This window comes from Silene latifolia, chromosome 5, assembly GCF_048544455.1.
Source record: "Silene latifolia isolate original U9 population chromosome 5, ASM4854445v1, whole genome shotgun sequence".
Lineage (NCBI taxonomy): Eukaryota > Viridiplantae > Streptophyta > Magnoliopsida > Caryophyllales > Caryophyllaceae > Silene > Silene latifolia.
In genome coordinates, this window is record NC_133530.1 from 31,785,953 (window position 1) to 31,809,766 (window position 23,814).

The window sequence follows — 23,814 nt, forward strand, 5'->3', positions numbered from 1 at the left end:
GTGCCTGTCCCTTTATCGAGGGCGTCGGCTTGTATTGGATGCCGAAGCCGGATAGCTCTACTGCCCATTTGATGAGCCTGCCGGATTGCTCAAATTTTTCCAATGCTTTCTCCAATGGTTGGTCGGTCAGGACCGTCACGGGATGTGCGTCGAAGTATGGTTTTAGTTTCCTTGCGGCAACGACGACAGCAAAGGCTGCTTTTTCAATCAGCGGATAATTTCTTTCGGCGGGCAACAATGTATGGCTGACAAAGTAGATTGGGTGTTGCTGTTTATCTTCTTTTCTGACGATCACGGCACTGACCGTGGCCGAGGTAATCTTGCTATGTATAGATATAGCGTCTCCCCAAGCATCGGCCTGGACAGGGTTGGGAGAGTTTGAAGATGAGCTTTCAGTTGCTTGAAAGCTGTGCTCTGTTCCTCCCCCCAGCTGAAGTCTTTATTCCCCTTCAACATTTTGAAGAATGGGGTGCTCTTGTCGGCTGACCGAGAGATGAACCGGGCTAGGGCCGCCATTCTCCCGGTCAGCATCATAACCTCTTTTCGATTCCGCGGCTCCGGCAGGTCCAGGATTGCTTGGACTTTCTCTGGATTGACATCAATTCCCCTGGCGCTGACAAGCACGCCGAGGAACTTACCTGCCCGGACACCGAAGTTGCATTTCATTGGGTTGAGCTTCATCTTGTATTTCCTTAGTGAACAAAATGTCTCGTGTAAATCGGCTAAGTGCTCGCTGTCAGACTTGCTTTTTACAATAGCATCGTCGACGTAAGCCTCAATGTTTCGCCCTTTTTTATTTTGGAACACTTTGTCCACCAGTCTTGTGTAAGTTGCGCCGGCGTTCTTCAAACCAAACGGCATCATTTTATACATGTATGTGCCGTTAGCAGTGATGAATGCGCATTTAGGCATGTCTTCCTCGACCATGAATACCTGATGATACCCTGAGAAGGCGTCCAGCAGACTCAGCATGGTGTAGCCTGCCGTCGCGTCGATTAAACTATCTATTTGAGGCAAGGGATAGCAATCTTTGGGGCACGCTTTATTAAGATTGGTAAAATCTACACACATCCTCCATGCCCCCGATGACTTCCTCACCATTACAACATTAGCTAACCACTCAGGATAAGTACAAGGCATGATAAAGCCCGCCGCTAGTAATTTATCTACCTCGGCTTTGATGGCCTCATCCTTCTCGGCTGAAGAGTTCCTCATCCTTTGCTTGACAGGGCGAGCGGTGGAGAGCACGTTCAGCTTGTGAACAATTACCTCCCGGCTCACGCCTGGCATCTCGGCCGCTGAGTAGGCGAAGACGTTTTTGTTCTTCCTCAGCAGGTCTAGGAGAGCGGCCCTGAATTTTGGCTCCATGCTGACACCGATAGTTACGGTGCGCCCTGGGTCAATTTCCACCTCTTCGGTCTCGGCTCCCTCGACCATGCCGACGGTTGCATCCATGTGGTCGCCCTCCTGCTGTAAGGATGGGCTCTTCCCCTTCTCGGACTTCTTTGCCACTTTGAGGGATTGCATGTTGCACCCTCTGGCAGATATCTGGACGTTGACCACCTCGTCCTTTTCGTCCTTTGAGACGAGCTTATGCGCTTCCCCCCGGTCCGAGACATACATCAGTGTCAGGGCCCGGATGGACATCACTGCGTCGGCCTCGCTCAGAGTGACTCGGCCTATGAGAACGTTGTAGGCGGACGAGCCGTCAATGACCACGAACTCAGCTAGGACATTCTTAGCCGCATTCCCCTCGCCGAACATCACGACGATCGATTGACCCCGGGGTACCGGGCGGCCCCGAAAAAAGCTCGTACAACGGATTGGTGCAGGGGCTCAAGTCCTCAACCTTCAAACCGAGGTTGAGAAAGCACTCTACGAACATGATGTTCGTGTAGGCGCTGTGTCAATCGGGCACCTCTTGACCAGTGGATGGCTATGTCCAAGTGGACTACGAGTGGGTCGGTGAGGGGGGCGATGACTCCCTCGTAGTCCTTCTTCCCAATAGTCATATGGGGATGTTGGAAGCGGGGATCGTTGTTTTGGGCACAAAGTTGATGGCCCGATACGGCTCGTTCGGTGTCGTTTGTGCCCATGAGCGGACCCACCGTTCTCGTTGCCCCCGATGACAACATGGATCACTCCTATCCGTTCAAAGACGGATTTCTTATTTGAACCGCCGGCATCAGTCTTTTGGCCTTTGGCAACATACTTGCCGAGGCTCCCCTTCCGGATCAGCTCTTCAATGGCATTCTTCAGATGCCGGCAGTTGTCAGTTAAGTGACCGGTGTGGCCGTGGTACTCACAGTACTGGCTCGTGTCACCGTCACTCCTCGGCCTGGGAGGCCTTTTCCACTTCTGACCCTCGTTCTTGCTCAGGGCGAAGACCTCGGCGGCAGATACGACCAGGGGGGTGTGATCGTTGTACCGCTTTTGGTAGTACGGTCCCGAACTCCCCCCGGCGCCCGCCGAGTTCTGTTTCCTGGCGGACCTGTCAGACCGTGACCTATTATTGTCACGGTGTCTTTCATCCGGGTTGTCCTCCCGGCGGCTCTTACTCTCTAAGTGCCCGGCCTCGCTGGGGCCTACCCAGGTTTTGTGGTAGTCCTCCACCTTAATGGCTTGGTCGGCCATCTTCCCAAGGAGTCTAAGTTCGGCCTCCGCATTTGATGAGCTCGTTTTTAAGTCCCCTCTTGGGAGGCCTTTCATCGGTCGAAGGCTGCCCTCTCATTGTTCGGCTCACGAATCTGCTGAACCTTGGCGTCGAACCTCTTTATATAGCTTCGGAGAGACTCGCCTCCCTCCTGCTTGATAGTCAGGAGGTCCGATGTCTCGACGGCCTTCCTCTTATTGCAAGAATACTGGGCCAAAAATATGTCCCTTAGGTCGTCGTAGCAGTATATCGACCCATTGGGCAGCCCCTTGTACCAGCTTTGTGCCATCCCATGCAGGGTCGTTGGGAAGACTCGGCACCAAACCTCATCGGGCTGCTCCCATACCGACATGTAAGACTCGAAAGCCTCGGCGTGGTCGGTTGGGTCGCTTTCTCCTTTGTACGATATGGGTGGCAACTTTAGCTTAGTCGGCACCGGGACCTCTAGGACGTAGGGGTTGAGGGGCTCGACCACCACGTGTCGAATGACACGCGGCGATCGGCTCCTCGCATCCCTAGTCCGGCTCCTCTCCCTGTGGCGGGAAGGGCTTCTTCCCGACTGCGGTGAGTCGGGCTTCTTCTCCGACTCGGTGAGTCGGACTCCTTCTTCGACTCGGTGAGTCGGACTTCTTCACTCCTCCGGGGCATGCCTCGTCGGTCTTTGCGGCGACGCCGTCCTCCCGCGAGTGCGGGAAGGACTCGGTCCACCACTAGCACTCTGGGCTCCCCGGCGTCTTGACAGGGCCGCTTCTTCCAGTGATCCGTTCAAGTCTCTCGAGTCACATTCTCGGGCCCCGGTCTCCCGGACGGGTGCCGCCGCTCTTGTCGGAGTGACGGTGTGAGCCGGCGTGCTACCTATATTAGGTCCGGGGAGTAGCTTCGGTTTAGTTTGCATCAACCACATGTCCCATGATGGTGACTTGGTCGGCGGGCGGCGGCGTGTCGTATTATTGGCATCCCGTACTCCGGTTGAATTACTCGGCCGGTGGAAGGCTGCGCAACCCCAGAATTGTGGACGGTATCATCTTGGCAGAATTCGGTTTCGTCGGACACGAATACTTCTTGTTGTTTCGACATCTTCTTAGCTTTTTGGGTGGGTTTTTATTTTGTGTTGTTTTTTTTTTTTTTGGGAATGAATTTGACTAGCTTCTAGTATCTTTTCCCACAGACGGCGCCAATTGTTCCGGGTGTAATTCCAGAGCAGTTACTTGTTACCACCCGTGCTTGTAGAATGACGTCCTTGATTGAATCCTCCTTTCGGTCTCCTGAAACAATGAACAAACTGAGGGCTCGGCATTGGCCGAGCGTACTCACTCCGACGCTCAAGTCAGTGGACTTAAAGAGATAAGTTGTTGTTACTTGGCGAAGTATATTTTGTAGAGAGATAAGGAAGATATTACCAGATGAATAGTGATTCTTAGGTTAAATTGTGGATCCTTTCCTCAATGAGGGTTGAGCAGTATTTATAGACTTTCACCTTTTGTCACGTAGTGGCCAAGTGGCCAAGTGGCTAGCAGGTGGAAAGACTGATCTACCCTCGGCCGAGGGACCCATGGCAGGCCGGCGGGCCCTGTTGACTCGCCGCCGAGGGGTCTTGGATATGAGTTCGCGGATGTGTGCCCCGGCTGGCTAGTTGTCCCAGCCGAGACCCAAGAGACAGGCCGACAGGCTGCGTCGGTTAGGCTGTCTAAGTCGTTGACTTGCTTGTGGATATCTTTGACCTTGCTCAATATGTTGACTCGGTCAGCGGGTGCAGAATATGCCCCATCAAGTATAATTTTCATTAAATTTATTGAAATATTTATTTTGATATGTAGAGATGATTAAAGTGAGTGCCTCACAATGTTTTAGATTTACGTAAAAAAACATTTTGAGAAAGTTGTAAAACTTAGACTATTAAATCCATTAAGAAAAATATATTTGGAAAAGTCATTGTATATATTAAAACACCTCTTTAAAAAAAGTGGTTATTTAATGGGAATACTCCAAATTATTGGGGTCCTTCTCAAAATAATTTAAACTGTAATTTAACTAACAATATAACTAACTATTACACCCTTTCTTTTTTAATAGAATTGACCATATATTAACCTATAATAGCAGGTAAAAAGGTCACACATTTCTCATTATAGAAGATCTTCCTCTCCTTCCTCTTCCATTTCATAAAAAATCCAGAAGAACCGAAAAAAACCCACTTCAAATTACCAAAGAAGAGAAAGAGGAAAACTAAAATACCCTGATCCTTGACAATACGGAGAATCTTACTGCTAATGACACTCTTTACTTGAGCAATTTTAATTAATTTTTTATTAAAAAAAGATAATCATCTCTTTTCATTCATTTCACCCAAAATTACCTTCCTCACAACTTCAGTCGTCAACACCAAGCTTCCATGGATGACCAACCAATTTTTCTATCACTTAACTTAATTTCGCCACTTTATCCCAAAGTATGACCCTCAACAATTAATACTCAGCCAAAAATATCATAACTTCATCAAATATAGTTCATCAAATTGAAAGCAATCGAAAGTTTAGTACACAAATCGAAAACAATCGGAAGTTTAGTACATAAATCTAAAATAAATTAAAACAAATCAGCACAACAGTTACCCTATAAGAAATTAGTACACAAACCCTAAAAAAGAGTAATGAATTAAGAAGTTATCATTATTAAAATTGATAGGGGGAAGAAAGAATAAGTTGGTCGTTGGTGCCCTGAGCTATAAATCAGAGGTTTTGTTAGGTTAGATCTAGAAATTTGGAGTGAGAGGTTCTGTGTGACTGAGACAAAGAGATAAGTAAAAGGTAAGGCTATGATTCGGTATGGAGTAGTTTATCATCAATGGCATTGGTCACTTGGTGTGTTGGAGAAGAGAGGAGGTATCAATGGAGTTGATGGAATACAGATGACAATAGAAAAGAAAAAGAGGGGTTAGGAAGGGTTAAAACATTTTTACTGGTTTAATAGGTAGCCGGTCTACCTATTCTAATATGAGGGAAAGGGTATGAAAGTTAGGTATATTGGTAGTTAAAATGAAGTCCGGAGTATTTTAAGAAAGACTCTAATAGTTTGGAGTATTGTTATTAAATAACCCTTAAAAAAACTATTAAGAGATAAGTTTTTATAGTCTGGGAATGAAAAAATTATATTGGATAAATTGAATACATATGAGATTTTGATAGGTTTCAATAGTGTGATAACGAGTATGTCTACGAATGTGTATGTACATAGTGATCGCGAGTGCATTAGAATAATCAAAACAAAAGTAATGATTATTAAGTAATATAGTATTATAAACGACATGAAAAAGTAAAAAACACGTACATTTTTATTTAATATTTTTAATTAAATATGTATATGTCAAATATAAAATATTGATTATGACTAACCAAATACTCCGTATTACTTTTAGTTAAATATTTTATATGTTATCTTTTAAATACTTTGAAGTTAAACATCAAAAATCAAAAAATAATATTTGAGAAAGTTCAACCTATTATATTTAGGGGTAATAAACTCTTAAACATCATTATATATAATTGTTTAAAAAAACAAAAGGTGCAAATTTCTCATAGATATGTTTGACACATATCACATGCAAGACACAATCAAAACATTTAAATAAGTTGGGTTTGAACTCCATATGTTTGATAGATAAATGTCACATGTTATACATAAAAAATTAAAAATTGCATAAAATTATGTTCACATCATTTTGAATAAATATTAATTGATGTAAGACATAAAGTATCGTGAAATGATATAATTTGAGAACTTATTGTATTACTCGAATAAATTTTATTTTGATTAGTATGATATTTCACCAGTCACAAATTTATTTATAAAACGTCGATCATTCATAATTAATTATCACTTATTAGTTTTATTAAAACTCTTATGTATTTTATTTTAAAACATTGAAATTAAACCTAAAAATATTAAATTTGAGAAAAAATTATTTATAAGAGGCACATATGAGTATCCCACATCGGAAAAAGAGGAGAGAGTTGTCTATCATATAAACCAAGGAGTTACTCCACCCATTACCAATTGGTTTTGGGATGGAACCTCCTTAGACTTATAAGTCGGACTCTCTCTCCTCCATACGGGTGTGGCCAAGGCCCGATAAAGACCTCACATGTGAGGGGGAGTGTCAAGATACAGCTCACCCATGAATGATAAAAGGCACATGTGAGAATCCCACATCGGAAAAAGAGGAGAGAGTTGTCTATCATATAAACCAAAGAGTTACTCCACCCATTGCCAATTGGTTTTGGGATGGAACCTCCTCGGACTTATAACCCGGACTCTCTCTCCTCCATGCGGGTGTGGCCCATGCCCGATAAGGGATTCATCAGTTTCTCAAGTTCATTGTCGATTACTCTGATCCATTTACCCTTATGAATTTTACGTATTGCAGATTCGCGATCCAAGCTTATTTGTTTGTTTTATTGTTATTGTTACTGTTATTGTTATTGTTATTGTTAGTACTTGTATACATGATATTGATTTTTCGTCTCAATCTGATCACCTAACTTAAATTCGTGATATAATCCATAATAACTCCATTACTATTTGTTGTCACAAACTAACAGTCGACGGACGTTATGACCTTTAATTAAAGGAAGACATACTCTAGACCTCGGGTAATATTGGTGAATGCTGCTAATATATAAATATATAATACCCCTAGGTTCTAGAGTAACCCCTCAGTTATTGTATTAGAACACTCGTAACTTTCTAATCACCATGTTTGATATATACTATGTGAGATTGTTGTGTGTTATTCCATGTGAAACCATCCTTTATACAGGAAAGTCTATGGAACAAGTTCCATGTACTAACATTTTCATCAAGACATTAGCCCCCCTAGTCTATAACTAATCCAATGAACGAAATATAATTCATTAAATTGCACCATATAGACACATTGTGTTGTAACTTTGTAATGCGACAGTCGTTTGTTCTTAACCTAAGATATTAGACATACACGCGATTTTGATGCGGCCGGAGTTCGAACATAATTTTAGTACAAATCTGAAGGTGGGAAAAAATATAATAAAGTGATTTCTCAAAAAAAAACTTGTCAACTTAGGATAGTAAAAATTTAGCCCAAGACATTAGATGGATACGCCATTTGCTACCCATAACCAGAACAACATTTTTCGTCCATTTCATCGAAAAAGTATGGTTGATCTGAGGCCCAACTATTATAATTATTCCTATTAGATGGATTATGAATAATCTTCAAAAGATGTACTCGGTAATCATTTATTTACCTTTTTTAATTCTTTGTAAATTATTTTAACCATGAACATATGTGATACGATCTAAATTGAGACGAAAATAAGAAAGATAGAAATGCAGTTGTTCGACCGCAAGTATCAACAGGCTACTCCAATAATAGAATTGTGGTGAATTAATCACCTAGATTCCATTATAACAAATGAGATAAATCTCACAAGTTCATTCATAAAAGTCATTAATTGATTATTACACATAAACTAGTGCCCTTTTATAGCCCATAATGACTTGGGGAATAAGAAACAAAGGCAGAATTACTAAGCTACCCCTTACTAATGTTTCGGTGTTTATCAATACCCGCCTCTTGAAACGACCCTTGTCCTCAAGGATCAAAGAAATCAATACTTGAAGCAAGACATGGCATAATACACTCCAGGTTGTGAGTTAGTCACCATAGCCTTAATTACAAATCTCATCAATTGTCCCCCTGGATCAAACACGTAAATCTGATGGTCTTCACTCCCCTTGCTTTTCAATCGCCTACCACCACCATATTGACATGCTTTAGGCTGTTCCATCACCTTCTGCCCATTACCACAACCACCAGGGTCAAAGACCAAGATAGCCCCCTCATGATCCGCACAATCACCAGACTGCAGCAAGTTCAACTGTGCCAGACAACATGACAGGAAAATTGCAGTGGTCTGCACAAATCTGGAGGTCAAGCTCTCAACAAGAGAAAGGTTATATTTCTGCCCACCCGGATCAAAAACAAGGGAACTAATTTGTCCAATCATCGGCATGTCGCAATTCAAAGTAACATATCTCCATCCATATTCATTACTGCAGGTTGTCCTCCGTAAGTCAAAAGTTATCAGAACAAGCTTGACATAATTGGATAATCTTTGATAAAAAGTGAATTTTACAGCCCCTTCACTTGCACTCTAACAAAACCAGCAGAGTGGAGCCCCCGAACACCTTGGTGATCCAACATTTTTGTTTGATTTTGTTAACCCACCCGGGTCAAAACAAAGACAGCTACACGTCATAGTCATGAGGATGCTGCCATTAGTCGCAAGATGATCCCTGATACATATCAAAGCAGACACTCTCCACCATAGAGCTGAACCCATGTCATTTCTCACCTCCTCAAAATCACCCTTGTCCTCAAGGGAGAGACAAGAAATCAAGGCTAAGATCAAATTTGCAAGTACAGAGCATGTTTTGAAGAGAACTAGTGTCAACGTTGTAGTGTATGATTTAACTAGCACAACCAGTAACATGCTATCCACTAGTAATGCAAAACTCAGAATATTAAACTCAGTCATACACCCGTCTGACTTCTGAGGATGAAACTGTAACTCTTTCAGGTACGAGGTGCTAATTCATTAATTACTGTGATCACATTTATCATTGAAGAAACAGGATTTTAAGCCTGCACAAAATTGTGTATCATAGAATTAATTCTCTATCTAGTCTAATACGGAGTAATCTTGCAGCTATATGGGATCCCGTCAAGTACAGAGGACAAAGCAAGGCAGCATGGAACCAACATTGCTGACACAACTCCAATCGGAGGTCGCATGCCAGTGAGCAACCCCGGTCCTAACCAGGTCTTTGATACCACTACTACACATTCTGTACCTGGGCAGCAGAGGATCTTGGATTGGTCTAGGACTGATAAACAAACAACTACAAATCCTTTTGCAGCTCGAAAGGTGGCATATCATCCCAAACTGTAAACCAATATGGGTCTATATCCAAAAGTGCATAAAGCAGTAAGATGTTATGGCTGAAGGCATTAGTTGCGCCACAGGAACTAAAAATGCATAAAGCAGTAAGATGTTATGTGTTTCGGAATCGCACAGTCCAACACAATATGCAACAGCAAGTGTTCCATATAATTACTTCAATTACACACAAAAAAAAACGAATATACACTACAAAGTTTCTTGTTTTAAAGAGCCATAGGTGAAATTCACTAATACTCAGCCGGCAAAACAAATAGCCTCTCTGGAGAAATTGTCAAAGAATTTGCAGGAACTGGTTTAACTACTAAGGGAACTGGAACGATCCACCGATTTGATCATTAGCACCTGATGGAGGATTGATAGATACCCACAAGAGCGATATAGTAATCGCAACAAGTCCTGACCAGACGAATACAATAGTTGGCGTCCTACCTCTTCTTCCCATTAGACCTTTCGCAAATGGGTAGAGATGAGCCAATACCCAAAAACTGAAAAACACGCCACCTATCAGCTTACTCCATTGCGGTATGGTACTGTATATTGTACGGCTGAACCCTACCGCTATTGCTATCAAGTTGACCATCATTATCACGATTGGCGGAATCATTAGAGATGTCCACTTGACCAAGTAAAGTTCTGCAAACTCATCATCGTTATCGTCCCCAGAAGATTTCGAAGTGAGGGTAAAAGAGATTTCGATGCCAGCTATCACTTTCAGTAAACCCTGAAGCACAGCTGCAAGATGCGCACTTGTGCCTCCGATTAACCAGAACTGCTCATTACGCCACCACTCCTCCAACTCTATGCCAGCCCATTTAATCTCCAGTACGGCCAACGAACATAGAGTAATAGTAATAGTCAACAGGTAAGTGAGGAAGGTGATATCGAGGGTTTGTACGATGAATTGGCCGGAGAAGAGAGACAGTGCCGGGAGGAAGCAGTAGACAATTAGGAAAAAGGAGGTGAAAGGATATATACCGACATTGAGGTATGCAATCCTCTGTAGAATTTTCATCTTAGGACTGGCCAGTAGGGCATTGTTGCGAGAGAAGAAAATCTCGACAGAGCCAGTGGCCCACCGTAGAACCTGATGGAGGCGATCAGTGAGATTAATAGGAGCGGTCCCACGGAAAGCATCACGTTTTGTGACACAGTACACGGATCTCCATCCTCTGTTGTGCATGCGATACCCAGTGACAACATCCTCCGTGACAGAGCCGTAAATCCACCCAACACGCTCCCCCCACTCTGTCTTATCCTCATACCAGCAAGAGATAGTATTGATTGCCTCAGCAACTGTTGGTGCATCTAGCAACTCCCGTCCTATTGTGAGAGCACCAGGTGCCCTACCATTCTTGACCGCGGGATGATCACCCAATGGACGACCTTGGTATTCTGCCACAGGGATAGAATCAATGAGAAACCTCGAGTTGCCAAATTTCTTGGGAAACGTGGAAAGAGGCATCTCTTCATCATCCGAGTCCCCCATCCTTAAAGCACGGTTCTCTTCAGCTGATACCTGTTTCTTGCGACGTGGGAGGCAACAATCCCACACACTTGGAGCACGGTCTTTTGCTCGAGGTGGGTCAAAGCCATACAAGGCCATTCTTCTAAAGAGACAACCAGTTCCTACGTATACTGGTCCTTGAAGTCCATCTAGGGCTCGCATGTTTACATCAAAGAAAACAGTGTTATTGTTGGCATAACGATCAGAAGGGTCGATCCCCTCAAACCTTTGGGGGAACTGCACATAACAAATTCGGTCTCCCCCACGATCCATCATGAAACACATGCCTTCTCTCATGGCTTCCGAGTTGTAGATATAATGGTCACAGTCCAAATTGAGGATGAATGGTCCATTAGACATGACTGCGGATGCTCTTACCAAAGCATTCATGGCTCCAGCCTTCTTATTATGATCATATCCAGGGCGCTTCTCACGCGATACATAAACCAACATGGGAAGACGTATGTCAACGTCTGTAAAATCAAGGATAGCGGATTCATCATTGGTGCCAAACAAAGGCACCTCACTAGGCGGTTTGAGCATCACCTGCATCAATTGCACAAGGCCAATTAAATAATATGTACTTCAATACAGTTGAAGTTGTTTAAAACAAAAATGCCTTCCTACTCTACAAATACAAGGAGATCCTTGTGTCCGCAAATACATTAATATTTTAAATACAAGAACAAACAAAGAAACACTTTCAAACTAGAAAAAGTCACTGCTTTTTATTAACCCTACTTTGATCAGGAAATTTACCTCTTTGACTCCTCTCGATACGACTGTTAAGTTATGCATGTATAAAATCTACTCCGTATTTTAAATAGTGGAAGTAATGTTATACGCATACATCGAACTGACTGACCACCCTCTCTTACCCCATCTATGAGTGCCTAAACTGGAGTACGCACTGATACAAATACGCATATACGATACACACCTTTTACTGCAACACGAATATTTAAACCAGAAATCCTAATACATTGTTATACAGATACAAAACATGTGGGAGTCAGTTTGCAATTCGGTGAAAAATCAGGAATCTGGTAACCCCCCATCCTAACCAGGAGCTATTTTGAGGCAGGTAACGCGATATATCACTTATAAAATAGTCTTTAATCAAAGACCCAGTATAAATCCAAGTTCTCAGGAAAAAGACACTTTGCGCTACTCCTAAAAGTTCAACCGAGTATTAATCATGATGACAAAAGCGGAAGATTTAAGGTCCAGTTATTGCAAGTCAGGTGATACTGAGCCATAAAGTTTACCTGTATGATTCCAGCATGATCACCTTTGGAGTGTTCTGGAGAAGGATGCATCCAGGTACCAGGCCAATGTGTCCCATCAGCCATCCAAGTAGCTTTTGGAATTTTTACCGCGTCCAGAGGTTCATCAGCTGGATTTTGTCTTTGAAGTTTTAAAGCTTTTATTTCCTCCCTGGCATGGTAGGCATCAGAACGCCTTCGAATAGAGTCAGGCAAACCATTGATGCGGACTTTGTATTCATCATATTCTCGCTTTATACGTCTGCGGTCCTTTACAAAATCAGTTCGAACCTTATTCTTGGTAGGATCCTTCTTTAGACTAAAATAAGACTCGGGATTCCTTGGTTCAATGTTGTGTTTGCGACAAAAAGGTACCCAAACATTAGCAAAGCTTGCAGCTTCAGCCATGGCCTCAAACGTCAAAAGGGCACCACCATCATCAGAAACATAACAAGCCAGTTTCTCGACGGGGTAGTCAGCAGCTAAAATAGACAAGATAGTGTTTGAAGTAACAAGAGGGGGCTCCTTCTCGGGATCTGCAGTCGAAACAAACACATCGACTCCTGGAAGATCAGATTTTCCTGTTGGATTACTGAGAGTAGGAGTTTCAAACTTCTCTTTCAGGACATTAAGGTCTGTAGCACGATTTACTGGACAAAGCTTAGGCAGCTGATCAAGAAGCCAAGAGAACGCAAACCAAATCTCACAGACCACAGACATTCCCCACAGCCATATTGCATCTTCATTTTTATGTCTCACTCTCCAGGTAAGGAAGAGGCCGAGAACGACCATCCTAATGAAAATGAGTAGCCTATAGCATAAAAATAAATAACTAATCTTAGAACTATAATTTGTGATTTGTTAAAGAGCAGTCGCGTATTCGAAAAATTAAATGTGTAAATAAGTACAATAGTAATGAATAAAGTATCTTTACCGGTAAGGACTAAGAATAGCAGCACGAATCTTTATTTTACGAGTAAGAGGCCTCCATGGTTTGCTTGAAAAATCATGAGGTTCATGTACATCCCCGTTGCCGTTATCATTACCAGTGTCAGGACCCCCTTGCTCAGGCCAAATAGCATTTCCATACCCATAAGTTCCTTTTGTTTCAAACAACCAGCGACTGTGATCAAAGTCTCCAGTCTGACTTCGCATCAGCATTGACCCATGGCTTGCCATCGGCGCTGACACCCCCTTTGATTTCATCAATGACAATCTCCTCTCATTCCTTGACATACTTCTCTCATTCTTTGAGAACCTTCTCTCCATGCTAGGAACTGCAAGTGGAAGAGGCGTTTCACCAGTCATTTCATCCAAGTCAGTATTCTTGTAAGGCTCTTTACAACCGGGACAAATTGCATCGCCAGTCTTGACAGCATCAATGTAACAGTCTCGACAGATCTTGAAATCACATTCGCACGGAAGAATATCCAAACCCCTCCCATCACTCATCACATTACCATCACACCCACGCACTGCACAAGAAGATCCTTTGGTACCCGCCATTTGGGGATGATTTGCTTCAGTATCAATCACCTTATCCATGAGATGTGCCCGAGTGACAACATTGAATCCTCCCGTAAAAATAGAGCTGGAAACAAGCTGCTCCTCAACCCTCTGAGATATTGTAGGGTCCGTCATCAGCTGGTTATCCGGCGTGGGTGGTATGTGAACCGAGTAGTTTGCCATCGGCTGGTTATCCGGTGTGGGTGGTATGTGAACCGTATAGTTTGCATATTCTGTATTTGAAATTTCACTATCAAGATCATCCCTCGAGTAGTTAACATAGCGGCCAGATGAGGTACGACGAGCAAAGGTCACAGCCGGTGCCACAGGAGGAGCCAGTTGCTGCAGCTCAGATGCATCCGAGCTGGACGATAAATTCGACCGGCTTAGCTTGAATGATTTTGATTTTGATTCCATCATACTGCGTCAGTTTTTCGTTATCTGCAAATACCAACAACTGATATAACTTAATCTACCCCATCAAAGTAGTTCATTAAGAAAGTACACATACAAACAATGACACTGAAAACAAAACAACAGAAAAAAGCAACAATCTTAAGTGCCGGTTCTTTTGCACTGAAACTCTTTCAACTGAACGGAACTGAAATTAAGTCCCAAAGAACATGGCCTTTCAATTCAAGTACATACAACTAGAATAAACTTTTTTTTTTAAAAAAAAAAAGGGAATATTCAACTAAAACATAGTTTAACTATGTCTCTATTGTGTAGAAAACTCAAGTACCAAACTCCGATCTTTATTTCAGGACCCACAAAAACAACAATTATTAGTGCCACCAAAAAAATTCAAATAAATCCCAAATCTTCAGATCTTTACATATTCTTGTTTAAGACGGCAATATTTGTCTTAAACTTAAAACGAGTCAGGTAACCCTTATCAACCCAAGTTCAGGCACATTAGTAACATCAATTAAACTAACAAAAACATGACTACAAATCAACAAAAGGGTAAATAAAAATTAACCAAATATCATACTTTTACTATTTACTGTACAAAAAAAAGTGAATTAAACTGAACTGTACACCAACAGCAGCAACAACAGTGCTTCCGCAAATTGCGGGGTAAGGGGAGACGGATGGATGTACGCAGCCTTGAACTGAACTGAAATGTAAATAATAATAATAAAAAAAAATAGAGAAAAAGCATACCACTTTTAAGCAGAAAATAATTTGAAAAGAGAGCTTTTCTCTGTAGTTTGTGGTTGTGGGATCTGAGAAAAAACAAGTGTAAAACTCATGAATCAATGGTGAAAATCCACCATGTTCATTGAATTTTGTGGAGCAGAAAAAGATGGGGGATTAATTTGGAGGAAACCCAGATTTATTTATTACTGAAATTATTATTACTCAAATGGGAATTGAAGATTTTTTATTTAAAGGAGTAAAAGTTGGGTAATTATTATTTATGGTAAGTATATTGGAAAAATATTATGGAAAAGATTATGGAAGAAAGGGAAGGGAGTTTAATGTATTATACAGAAACAGAAGTGTTGCTTAACAGTTCACACTTCAAACTTCACACGGAAAGATGAGTTTTAAGTGTGTCTGTGTATGTGTGTTTGTGTTTTTATATGGAGTAGGCGAGTTAGCATGTTATCTTGCATTTTTCATACAGCTTTTACGACGCCGTTCCTCGAAGCGCGTCCTTTGTTTTCCATTTTGAATTCATATATCCCACGTCTCAATTATTTTGTTTCCATTTTATTTGCGCAAATTCTCGTTTGTGATGGGTATATTCGTTATAAAGTTATGATAAATTAAGTTTTATTCAGGTGGTAGATAAAACAAAAGTAGAGAGCTTAGGTAATAACAATCTGTTTTGTCTTAGAGCATTCACAACAACAAAAAGTTTTTGTTGTTTTTTGTGGGTCCTCAACCTATACACCTCATTTTATCATAAAATGATATTTTCCCCTAAAATTTTATACAACAACAATTAGCAAATTTCATATCAATTAGATCAATAATACAATAAAATGCAATCATTCTCTCATTGTGGCCACCTACAACAACAAAAAGACTCATTTCTAAAGTTGATATTTACATATTTATTTCCCCACAACAATAAAAAGTTTTTATCATAAAACAAGTTTTTGTGAAATTCATCCAAATATGACGAGTTTCACAAAAAGTCATTTTTAGATAAGTTCTTTTTGTTGTTGTGGGGTAATAATTGTAAAAATATCAACTATGAGTGTAGATCTTATTGTTGTTGTAGATGGTCATGTATCATGCTTCCGTCACAACTCACAAGAGAGATTTGTTGTTTTATTTAATGGTTTTTGTGATGTGTATCCTAGGATATATGTTGGAAAAAAGTTTATTAAAGAAATACATAGTATTATTAAAAATATATTATGACAAATTGAGGTACTCGCATTTACTATCAGTGAAATATTCTAGATAATCTTTCTTTAATTATCGTACGACACACGTTTGAAAAACTCTTATACGTAATCCCTCTTATACTAAAAGAATAAGGCTTCTCCAAAATTTTCCCGTCTAAATGAATTTGGCTATAATTGGGCTTTTATTATATCATATCTGTTATTGAGTTTTCATTATATGATATTTACATCTGTATTATACTGAACTTTCCTTTTCCAACGTCAATAAAAAATATTAATAATAATAAATTTACAGTTAAACTTCAAATTGAGTTAAATATAAGTTTTATTATTATTATTTTTAATGTTTCTATCTAAAATACTGCGTATTCGCGCGAGATCTATACTAATAAGGAATGAATCAAACAAAAAAAATATGATATGATAAAGAGATGGTTTGGACAAAGTTGATAAGTAAAAATGTAAAATGGGTTTGGTAAGAATAGACTGGTTAAAATTATTCTATTTGATAAAGTTAACGATTTGAAATTGGTTTGAACTGTAAAATTTGAATATGATCCTAATTAATTACGCACTAATTTATTTTTATTTTTTTGTCAGAAAGTAAAAGGTTGCCTACCTTGATATGTTTGTGGCGAGTCATGAGTCGAGGAAAAGCGTCTCGAGTGTATTGTGTGTAGTCTGGATTCTCTGTCTTATTTTCGTGTCTTATCTTATGTCCTGTTAATCTTTTAACACCCCATCTTTTTATGGTATCAAAATGCTTATTTTTAATGTTTGTGTCAAATGGAGGGTAAATGAGTAAGGATGTCGACGAGGTGGCAACAATGGTGTCGACGAGGGTGGTGGTTGGTGTTGAATGTTGGTGGCTAGTCGTGGGTACCGGCAGTTGAGTTGTGTTTGATGTATGGCGGTTGTGACTGAGTAGAGGGAATCAGGACAAAATTCTCGAAACCCTTAAGGGCTAGAAGTGGTTGGTGGGATGAACGGATTTAAGAAATATGAGAGTAGAGTTGGACTTCGGGCCCAAGTCCATTCTGCGGGTTGTGGTGTGCGGACCAAGGGCGGGCCAAGCTGGAGAGTGATGGCCCTGAACCAGCCCGGTTGGGCAAAATGGGTAGAAAAGGGAGCGTGCTAAGCGGGCTTGGGTAATGTGGCTGGGGAGGAGGGAGCCCCAGGACCGGCCCGGCTTGGGGAGCGGGTTGGGAAGGCCATGGGAGCAGGCCAACGAGCTAAAGAATATAGGGGGGCGGGCGGGTGGGTGGGCTGGGCTAGTGCAGGCCTAGCCAATCCGTACTGTTGTCCAACTCTACTTAAGAGTAAGAATCTAAGATCATTCTCAAATATGGGAGTGGACATACATTAACCATCTCAATTACTTTACCCACTACGAGTAATGATATAAACAACCTCGGAGTTGTTGGATTCGTAATATACAGAAATAGATGCAGACTTGCAGGTGCAACAACTCTTGACACGCGCCCAATTATTTATTCCAATTTGGTTTTCAACCCAATATCAAAGACTACGCGCCAGAAAATATATAAAATAATACAGTAATACACCATGGGGTTAATCAGGGATGGTGTCTTGCAAGTAATCATAGTATTTGCTTTCTTCAATCTTAGTGGGTCCTTTCTCTAAAATACTAATAACAGTAAAACTCTTTTAAGACGACACTATCCGTCTTAAGTTTAAGACAGATCAAATATATACCACTTATGTACTTATTTTACATATACATGCGATATGATACATTGATACTTGACCCGTCTTAACTTAAAACGGATAACGGATATTGTGCGTCGTAAAGTTGTACCTTGTATTTGATCGGATTCCAACGTTGATGAGTGTGTGTCATGTGCCACCGTCTTGGTTTATATTCCTTCATTAATCATTATGGCAGGCAGTAGACTACACAAATTAAAGACCAATAAAATATCCCAGAAGCAGTACCCAGATTTAAGGCGTTAAGTGAGGGAATAATTAGCATTGGTGGGTCCATTATTGTCCTCACTCCTCAATTCAACATCCTTGACTCGAGTGGACACTGGCATACAACATCAATCACTTGCCATAGACATATATATCCGTCTATAGCTAAAGACGGGTCAAATGACTTGAAAGTGGTGACATTTTTAGCCCCCACCACCCCCACTTGTTGCTTGTCCTATTAGGAATGTGGTATTGTATTTGACACGTCTTTAGTTATAAACGGATATATGCCGTCTATAATGAGATTTTGTGCATTCACTATATCACATGCCGAAGATGTCTTGGCTCAATCGTGATGACCAAAGTCATCCCGACTCTTTGTATTGTACGGTCTTCTAGCTCGTTTGACACAAAACTAAAATAAAATAATTAAAAAAAAATAGATTACCTACTCTAAAGCAGACAAGCCAAAAATGTGGCCAAATCTAGATTGTACTACCATGAAAATACATAGAAGGCCATCAAGCTAAAATAAGTAATGTAAGAATGAGATGGCATTTCGTGAAGTAAGAGTGGAATCAAGATATGGGTGATGGGATGGTGGAATTGGATCGTCTGCACTCACAGCTGCATAGGCTTCTTGATTCCGGAACCACGCGTTGTGATCTCCTGATATGAAGCTTGATATTTAACAGTTTACCTCCAATCTGTTGCCACCCTCACTCATGTTAGCTGGTTTTCGTTTAGGATTTTTACAAAAAAGAAAAGACTGAGAAGTTCGCAACAAACCATTCTCCACGTCAAATCTTCAGGACCCAACGGCTGTGCAGGACTTGAGTAGAGGAAATGCCTGGAATACTGAAATTGACATACAAGGACAGTTGAATGAAGCAGAATGCAAACCCATATATGAAAACGGTCATTCTATTACTGCCGATTACGTTCACAAAGGGGTTTAGTGGCCAGTAAGTAGATCACACACATGGAGATGTTATAGCATAAAGTTAAAGATCACAGCTTGCAACATACACCAAGATAAATATCAGTTGCAGTTTATAGCTAACACAACAGAAACACACACCTTAGCCAAATAATTTTGTTTAGATTTAATATCTGAAGCACCGAGACCTCTTAGATGTGATAAGAGCCAACCAGGTTTCAGGGCATCACTTGAAGAGATAAAGAGAGCCATCTGCACAATAACGAAACAAATGCTGAGTCAATTGTTTGTACTCATTGCCATCAAGGTAATAACATGAAAAAAATCAATTAGTCTAACCTTTAAATATCTATCAGAAGCTCAAAGTTTCCCTATCCTCCTTTAGTAAAAAAAATCAGTCCTATTCATAAGTTTGATTTGTTTAATAGTAAGACAGAAGACTTGACAAGTGCTGTTTATAGGTGAACTGTAGAGAGATTTGCAGCACACTGCACACGTACTGCAGACTAAATGGGACAGTTTCAAAAGGGATTCTTTAGACAGCCAAAAAATATAGGATAAATAACAAGCCACAGGTTTCAAGAGGTAAGTTAGCCCCAAAAAAAAACTTATGCTGACTAAATTTCCTTCGCTTTTTTCAAAATTCTTGTTCAATAGAAGTTCTTCTCTAGTTCTCTTAAGTGTTTTTCTGTCAAACTTCTTTTTAATGAAAGCCTCAAAATAAAAGGCACTTTACAAAACCTTCATTTTTATGGTAAGCCATCCTCTTTCATCTTATTGAGAGCGTACTCATACTGTGTAACGTGCGCATACAAGCGAGAAAGAGTACATGATCAAGTCTGTTTCACCAACTTGGTGAGCAAGAATCTAAAAGCAAATTACTATTTTCACCAACCGGAAACCAAAAAAATAACGAATCTAAAACAAACACATTTTTATGATGGGATTATGTATACTATTGGATTAGCAAGCAAGAATACCCCACTCAGGACAGGAGCCTCTTTAGTGGCATTGCGGTATTTGCGATTTACAAAATATTCTCGGACATATCATGCTTGGAAGTTGTGATCACAATCCATCAAGGCAGTGAGGTAATGTAAGCCTGAAAACTAAAATGGGTTTTTCCCCTAAAACAATAAAAGACAGCAGCAGAATTCACAGTGACAATGTATTGGACTTGTTTCTCAAATACCTCCCACTAAAAAAAAGGCGCTATTGAAAAAAAGATGGCACCTATGGTAACATAAAAACAGTGGCAGCAAGAGTGCTAAGTGTTACAGTGACGGAGGTTATAACCATACCTTTCTGTAGTCGATTATGCCTTCAAACGGAAGCTCCAGCTCATCACTGACAATAACTGGGATACAACCACTCACTATAGCATCAAACAGCCTGGCAGATGAAGGAGTATCACCAGCTGGGCTTAAACAGAAGATAGACCTATCAAGCCATAAAAACCACCAGTAAGGTACTTAAATCTGCCATTAAAAAATCTTATATATCGACAGGCTTTGGCAAAATCTCAGCAACAGACAGCAAAAATAGACTGAACTGCAACTAGAGTTGGCAAGCAGATGAGACATTAGTTAGACAGTGAAAAAACAAGTCGTAGAAGTTAATCTCACTTGCGCATCCCATTTTGAGCTGCAGCTTTGCCAGCTTCCCCAGCTGTCCCTTCCTCCATCACTACATCATCAGCACCAGATAGCTCTGCCACAAGTTTTGAACGTATTTTCCCTCCCTGAAGTAAGGGCAGTTATAAGAAAATAATTCCAAATATTGTGCTGTATAATGAAATTTGAACTACTGCCACTTTTTTCTACTGTTACAGTAAGGGAAACCATCAAAAGCAGTCACCAGTAACTTCAATTCCATTGAGTAAGGGCAAGTGTCGAAAAATAAAACAAATTAACTAGCCTTAAAATCTCATGGCGGAACAGTGAAGGAGGCGTATCGAAGTGCTGGGAGCAGGACACATAAATAATTAAAAGAGAGCGCTTTTTACAGTGTTATAACCACCAGTTCACCAATATATTTGAGAATTTAAACATGCATAAGAACTGCCTTCACTCTGAAACTGAGTATGATAGTAAAATTACCAAAAGTCCATAAGCACGCTGAAAACTTTTATTTCTTCTTAATGATTAATATCAACTTTAGAGAATAGAAGTGAAAAGTGATGGAAAATTAAAACGGAAAAAGAAAACCAATTTATAAAAACCCATGTTACTATACTTGTGAAGGTTACGAAGATGCTTACCGCATTTCTTTTAAGCCTTCCACGAAAAAACAACAGTGTGCTTCTTTTTGCTTCATTTTCGCGCAGGCACTTGGCATCACAAAGTTCCACATTGGCTACATATGGAAGAATAACGTCTTTCTCAAGATAAACCTGACCTGGCTTATACCTAAACTTGTGACGCAAAATAATTACTTTAGCTATTCTAATCATCTAAAAGAAAAAATGGCATTGAAAATGCAAGAATTACATAAAAAAGACAAACCAATTTCCTGTGGAATCCATATCAGGTAGTAACCAGATAGCAGTTTTCATAAACTTGCGGACAGTTTTAAAAGACCAGGGATGATGAACGGGAAGTATATGGTCTCTTCCTCCTGAACGCTTCCACGCCGGTTGATCAGTCACCCACTTTAAAGCTTCCTACAGTTAAAACAATACATTTAAATTCCTTTTACCATGCATAGAATAAAGTTAAGATCTTCACTAACTCAACAAGTTCCAAAAGTTGGAAATTCCATTTTTCTATGGAGCCAAAGACTCATTACTCTTTGGTTCCAGATTATGACGGAATAAAGCAAAATGGCTCACTAAAGTGTGTGCGCTTCTTTCTATTGTGAAGTACCATACATTCGATGTTGTTTTCGACGCAGTTTTCATCTTGGGTCATTCGGAAACAGTCTATTTGTGTTGCTAACACAAGGGTAAGATTGTTCTTCCCCGCAATTGCGGGAGCCATTGAGGCACTTGGGTAATGTTATTGTTGTTGTGCAATCACATTTACAGCTAAAACAACAAAAGCAAGACGGTGCAAAAGAGTTGCATTTGCATTCAGAGCATCATATGAAGAATCAAATGGCGGAACCAGGTTTTGTAGTTAGCAAAGGGTGAACTAGTAATGTTATCTAGGTAAACTAGAAAAAAAAAGCGAAATTTTAACTGGCAATTTCAAATTTTCCATTGCTCAGGCGTCCCCTGCTACTCCCCTTAGTACAGATTAACGAAAGAAATACTCTATCCGTCCTGATCATTTGTTTATTTATTCTTTTGGTAGACTTTTCAATCATTTGTGTACTTTTCCAATTTCCATAATTGGTCAATTTGATCATCCAATTGTATTATGATCCATGTGTCATCACTAACAACAACTACTACCGCTTCCATCATATCATCCTAAACAAATGATAGCAATGTTTCGGTTGGCAAGCTCTCCCTTCATTAGTCTTGAGTCATTTGATTAATTTTTAAATTTTCCGAATTGGTTAATTTGATTATCCATTTGTACTTTGATCTACGTATCATTCAATAGCGATAATTACTAATGGTATCATCCTTGCAAGCTAAACAAATGATCCACTTCATTTTCTCAAGCTAAACAAATGATCTACGTGTCATCCAATAACAATAAATACTAACAGTTTCATCCTCTCAAGCTAAGCAAATGACCGGGATGGAGGGAGTAATAAAAACAACAGAAACTCTAAAGAAGTAAGCACTCACACCCTGTAAAGAGCCTTGCACTCCTGCTTCTCCAACAGAAAAAAGCTAATAGTAGTAAAGAACGGAATATAAAACAAATCAGCATCCTCTTGATTTTCGACACGAACAACATTCCGTAAAAGCCTCCTCGACTGCGGAGCAATGAGATCAGCCCAAAGCCAATAATCAACAGAATGCTGAAGAATGAGTCTGTGAACCGGACTTCCATTGGAGGTGAGATTAGAGGTGGATGCATCCTTATACGTATTCAGAAACAAGGTGAGCAGATCGTAAGTGAATTTATTCGGCATTTGGTAAACGTAAACCCTAAGAGGCATCGCCATTGCAGGATAAGCTTGATTGAGGTCGGAAATTCTGGAATGTTCGGTATTCCATATTGAATTGTCGAGTTTTTCGATAGCGAAAGCGGAAGCGGAAGTGTCGGTGGAGAGGATAGTGTCGAGTGGGGATTGGGGATGGTTAGGGTTGTGGGTGAGGAAGTGATCAAGGGAGGAGACGAAGGAGTAGTCGAGTGATGGAGATGGAAGATTAGGGTTAGGGTTAGGGTTAGGGTTTGAGGAGGAGAAGAGGAAGATGGAGATGAAGGAGAGGGTGAGGATAGAGAGGAGGAAGATGAGGATCGGGGAGGTTTTCTTACCCGCCATGTTTGATTCAAGCTGTTTGCTTCTGCATCGGTTCATTTACAGTGTCAGTAGGAGTAAGGCTACTCAAGTCACCCCCAACTCCCACCACTCCACCAGCTTTCTCATCCATCATATGACCAATATGAATCTTGACGATTAACTAGCATAGCTGGTAAAATCATAAGGAGTGGTATTTAGGACCGTAGTTTAAATTCCGACAATAACATATTATACTTGTGGCTCATTTTATACCAAAATAAAGGAAAAATTCAAAATTACATT

The 23,814-nt window shown here is 40.6% G+C and overlaps 2 protein-coding genes and 1 long non-coding RNA gene across 3 annotated transcripts in view; 1 reads left to right on the top strand and 2 right to left on the bottom strand.

The window, feature by feature from the left end:
* LOC141657193 (uncharacterized) overlaps window positions 1–10,147 on the top strand; it is a 30,567-nt gene extending 20,420 nt beyond the window's left edge. Inside the window, exon 2 of the long non-coding RNA XR_012548672.1 lies at window positions 9,699–10,147. This is a non-coding gene — a long non-coding RNA (uncharacterized LOC141657193). The remainder of the gene's footprint in view (window positions 1–9,698) is intronic.
* On the bottom strand, window positions 9,721–15,584 carry LOC141657192 (cellulose synthase-like protein D2). Its single transcript, XM_074464344.1, has 4 exons — window positions 15,097–15,584; window positions 13,358–14,370; window positions 12,427–13,234; window positions 9,721–11,704 (listed from the first exon to the last, which is right to left on the bottom strand). The coding sequence occupies exons 2-4, from the start codon at window positions 14,347–14,349 to the stop codon at window positions 9,956–9,958; spliced, it is 3,549 nt and encodes a 1,182-aa protein (XP_074320445.1). The 5' UTR covers window positions 14,350–14,370; window positions 15,097–15,584; the 3' UTR covers window positions 9,721–9,955.
* Window positions 15,585–18,557: 2,973 nt separating this feature from the next.
* LOC141657191 (putative arabinosyltransferase ARAD1) lies at window positions 18,558–23,653 on the bottom strand. The gene is made up of 8 exons (XM_074464342.1): window positions 22,912–23,653; window positions 21,675–21,832; window positions 21,431–21,578; window positions 20,796–20,911; window positions 20,472–20,610; window positions 19,312–19,422; window positions 19,020–19,088; window positions 18,558–18,937 (listed from the first exon to the last, which is right to left on the bottom strand). The coding sequence occupies exons 1-8, from the start codon at window positions 23,587–23,589 to the stop codon at window positions 18,809–18,811; spliced, it is 1,548 nt and encodes a 515-aa protein (XP_074320443.1). The 5' UTR covers window positions 23,590–23,653; the 3' UTR covers window positions 18,558–18,808.
* Window positions 23,654–23,814: the final 161 nt, after the last annotated feature.